At 47.8% G+C, this 4052-nt stretch overlaps 1 protein-coding gene across 1 annotated transcript; it reads left to right on the forward strand.

Annotated features, from left to right (window-relative positions):
- Nucleotides 1-1005: 1005 nt before the first annotated feature.
- Nucleotides 1006-3926, forward strand: LOC131729858 (N-acyl-aromatic-L-amino acid amidohydrolase (carboxylate-forming)-like; the record flags this gene model as incomplete). The annotated part of the gene is given in 3 exon segments (XM_059020115.1): nucleotides 1006-1097; nucleotides 2817-2926; nucleotides 3404-3926. A coding segment is annotated over 1 exon segment (251 nt), but the record flags the coding sequence as incomplete, so codon positions are not given.
- Between the last annotated feature and the right edge of the window lie 126 nt (nucleotides 3927-4052).

The raw sequence follows: 4052 nt of genomic DNA on the forward strand, positions 1-4052 counted from the left end.
AATTGCAGGGAATGAACATGTGCACTAGATGGCGCTGGCTCTCTCTTATATAAAGACAGTGCTTTGCTAAAGAACTACAGCTCCCAGCATGCCTCACCATTGCCGCGGGTGCAGAGGCATGCTGGGAGCTGTAGTCCTAGCCAGGGCTGGACCGCTTCACAATACAATAACTATGGCAGCGCAGCTAGAACTGAAGAGCAGCTCCTGAACTCAGTCAAAGCAACACAGACTGAGCAAAAACAATGTAATACAGCCCAGCCCAGCGCATTGCAGTTAAAGAACTACAGCTCCCAGCATCCCTCACCATTGCCGCGGGTGCAGAGGCATGCTGGGAGCTGTAGTCCTAGCCAGGGCTGTACCAATTCACAATACAATAACTATGGCAGCGCAGCTAGAACTGAAGAGCAGCTCCTGAACTCACAGTCAAAGCAACACAGACTGAGCAAAACAATGTAATACAGCCCAGCCCAGCGCATTGCAGTTAAAGAACTACAGCTCCCAGCATCCCTCACCATTGCCGCGGGTGCAGAGGCATGCTGGGAGCTGTAGTCCTAGCCAGGACTAAAACAATGTAATACAGCCCAGCCCAGTATCTCTTATAACTATCTGATACTGGGGGACAGTATAGCTTAGTATAACTACTTCACACTGAGAAGGAGAGAGAGAGAGAGAGAGAGAGAGAGAGAATTGCTTATTAGAACCACATTTCACACTGATAGGAGGAGAGACAGAGGGTAGAGCTTAATGTAATGTAGTCTGCTAAATAATAATAATAATAATAATAATAATAACTGTGCTTCATATGGGGAGAGAGGAGAGCGGCACATCATATCTCTATAGGGGGAGCGAGGGAGGAGAGAGGAAGTGGGAGGAGAGGAGAGCAACACATCACAGCTCTATAGGTGGAGAGAGAGGGGAGGAGAGAGAAAGAGGGAGGAGGAGAGTCGCCCCATGGGGGAGGGGGGAGGGGAGGGAAACCTCCGTTAGGCAACTTTGTTTACAGGAACTAGAAGGACGTACAGAGAGTCTCCCTGCTTCTCTCTTGTAAAATCATGGTCTGTTAATTACTGTTGAAGAATGCCTGCCTGTTAGATGAGGTAAGAAATCTATCTCTATCTATCTATCTATCTATCTATCTATCTGTCTATCTGTCTATCTATCTATCTATCTATCTATCTATCTATCTATCCATCTCCTTCTCAATCTCCTGTTCCTGCATTTGCTGTCTCTCTCCTCTCTCTCTCTCACTCCTGTCAGTTGATCTCCCCTCTCCTTCTCTCCTCACTGCAGTATTGCCGTAGTTGTCTATTTAAGCCAGTCCCACTCTCTCGCCTCTCTTTCTCCTTGCTCTCTCTCTCCTCTCCTCTCCTCTCCCCTCTATCTCCTCTCCTCTCTCCTCTCTCTCCACTTTACTCCTCTCTCCTCCCCCTCTTCCCTCTATGCCATCTCGCTCGTCTCCTCTCTCCTCTCCTCTCCCCTCTATCTCCTCTCCTCTCTCTCCACTTTACTCCTCTCTCCTCCCCCTCTCCCCTCTCTCCTCTCCTCTCCCCTCTATCTCCTCTCCTCTCTCTCCACTTTACTCCTCTCTCCTCCCCCTCTCCCCTCTCTCCTCTCGCTCCTCTCCTCTCTTCTCTTTCCTTCTCTCCTCCTCTCTTCTCTCCTCTCTCTCCTCTCACCTCTCTTTTTCCTCTCTCCCTTCTTGCTCTCTCTCCTCTCTCCTATCTCTCTCCCCTCTCTCCTCTCTCTCCTTCTCTCTCCCTCTCCCCTTCTCTCTCTCTCTCTCTCTCTCTCCTCTCTCTCTCTCTCTCTCTCTCTCTCTCTCTCCCTCTCCTCTCCTGTTAGGGTTTGGGTTAGGGATAGTGTTAGTGTTAGCGTTTGGGATAGTGATAATGATAGTGATAGTGTTGGTGTTACTGTTAGGGTTAGTTTTAGGGTTAGTGTTAGTGTTAGTTAGTATTAGTTAGTGTTAGTATCAAAGCTCTTCCCCTCTGCACTTCCAGTGAGGTTGAAAGATTAGACTGACCACCACGATTCTGCCACGTCTTTGTTTTCAACAAAACCAGTTTAACCAGTTCAAGGCTCAAGTTACCAGTCCCCCAGAGCTAATGGTTTAGAGGGTTTCTAGACCGCTCACACCCCCTATTGAATCACCTCCCTGATGAAGGCATTGATCTAAAATATTTACCAGCTAACTTGACTTCAATGTGAATTCAATGGCAAACGTTTCCACTAGAAGTCTTTCTCAGCGTCTTCAGTGTGAATTCAATGGCAAACGTTTCCACTAGAAGTCTTTCTCAGCGTCTTCAGTGTAAATTCAACGGCAAACGTTTCCACTAGAAGTCTTTCTCAGCGTCTTCAGTGTAAATTCAATGGCAAACGTTTCCACTAGAAGTCTTTCTCAGCGTCTTCAGTGTAAATTCAACGGCAAACGTTTCCACTAGAAGTCTTTCTCAGCGTCTTCAGTGTAAATTCAATGGCAAACGTTTCCACTAGAAGTCTTTCTCAGCGTCTTCAGTGTGAATTCAATGGCAAACGTTTCCACTAGAAGTCTTTCTCAGCGTCTTCAGTGTGAATTCAATGGCAAACGTTTCCACTAGAAGTCTCTCTCAGCGTCTTCAGTGTAAATTCAATGGCAAACGTTTCCACTAGAAGTCTTTCTCAGTGTCTTCAGTGTAAATTCAATGGCAAACGTTTCCACTAGAAGTCCACTGAACTTTACACTTTGGACAGTCCGCCTCAAACAGCATTTTCTTAATGATTCTCACTAATTGAAGTGTGTGTGTGTGTGTGTGTGTGTGTGCGTGTGTGTGAGGAAGGTTATATAACCCGGTGGAGCTCAGAGGTTACACTGCAATCACTGACACAGTTCATTTGTCTGAGAGAGAGGCAGAGAGGCACTCTGAACACAACTACAGCAAGCTGAGAGGTACTGTGTCTGTGTGTGTGTGTGTCTCAGTGTGTGTGTCTCAGTGTGTGTGTCTGTCAGTCTTGCAGTGTGTGTGTCTCAGTGTGTCTGTCAGTGTGTGTGTCTCAGTGTGTCTGTCTGTCTCTCAGTGTGTGTGTGTTTCTCAGTGTGTCTGTCTCAGTGTGTCTGTCTGTCAGTGTGTGTGTCTGTCATTTGTGTAAAATGGTGAGAGGGAGAGGGAGAGAGAGAGGGAGGGGGGTGAGTGAGAGAGAAACTGGTTTTTCTTTCTAAAATATTTAGGAAGAGAGAGATGGAGGGAGAGGGAGATTGGGGGGGGGGGGGGGAATGTACCTTTGAACTGTATCCCTTCAGAACTCTGAGTGTTTTGCAAACTTTGCTCTCTGTGAAAGAGAGCAATAAAGTCAATTTGAATTTGAAAGAGAGAGAGAGAGAGAGAGACCAGTTTTAACAACATATATTTTTCTGCTTACTTTGCAGGACTGACACGTGAAGAGAGAGAGAGAGAGAGAGAGAGAGCGAGAGAGCTGTATTTAAAGGAAGAGAGTGAGTGTGTGAGACAGGAAGAGGAGAGAGAGAGAGAGAGAACACATCCCTGAGTGCCTGAGAGAGTGATTAATTAGTGTTTGAGAGAGTGTGCTAGTGACATAATTAAAATTCAAGAGAGTGATAGATTTGTGCATAACCTCAGAGAGTGCTATAGTGTGAAGAGAGTGCTGTACACAGTGTTATATAAAGAGTGACACGTTGAGATGGATCAGATGGATCGCTCCGTGGCCTGCTCCCCCCCTCTCTCCAGAGTGGTAGTGTCTGGCGGTACCCACGGCAACGAGCTGGCGGGGGTGTGTCTGGTGAAGGAGTGGCTGAGGGGAGACAGCGCCCCCTGCCTGGAGAGGAGCAGCTTCACGGCTCAGCCGCTGCTGGCAAACCCCAGAGCAACAGAACAGGGCGTGCGATACGTGAATACAGACCTGAATCGCTGCTTTAAAACACACACACTGAGGTGAGAGAGAGGAGAGGAGAGGAGAGGAGAGGGGGAGAGAGAGGGGAGAGAGAGGGGAGAGGAGAGAGAGGAGAGAGGAGAGAGGAGAAGAGAGAGAGGAGGGAGAGGGGAGAGGAGAGAGGAGAG

Source organism: Acipenser ruthenus, unplaced genomic scaffold (genome assembly GCF_902713425.1).
Source record: "Acipenser ruthenus unplaced genomic scaffold, fAciRut3.2 maternal haplotype, whole genome shotgun sequence".
Classification (NCBI taxonomy): domain Eukaryota; kingdom Metazoa; phylum Chordata; class Actinopteri; order Acipenseriformes; family Acipenseridae; genus Acipenser; species Acipenser ruthenus.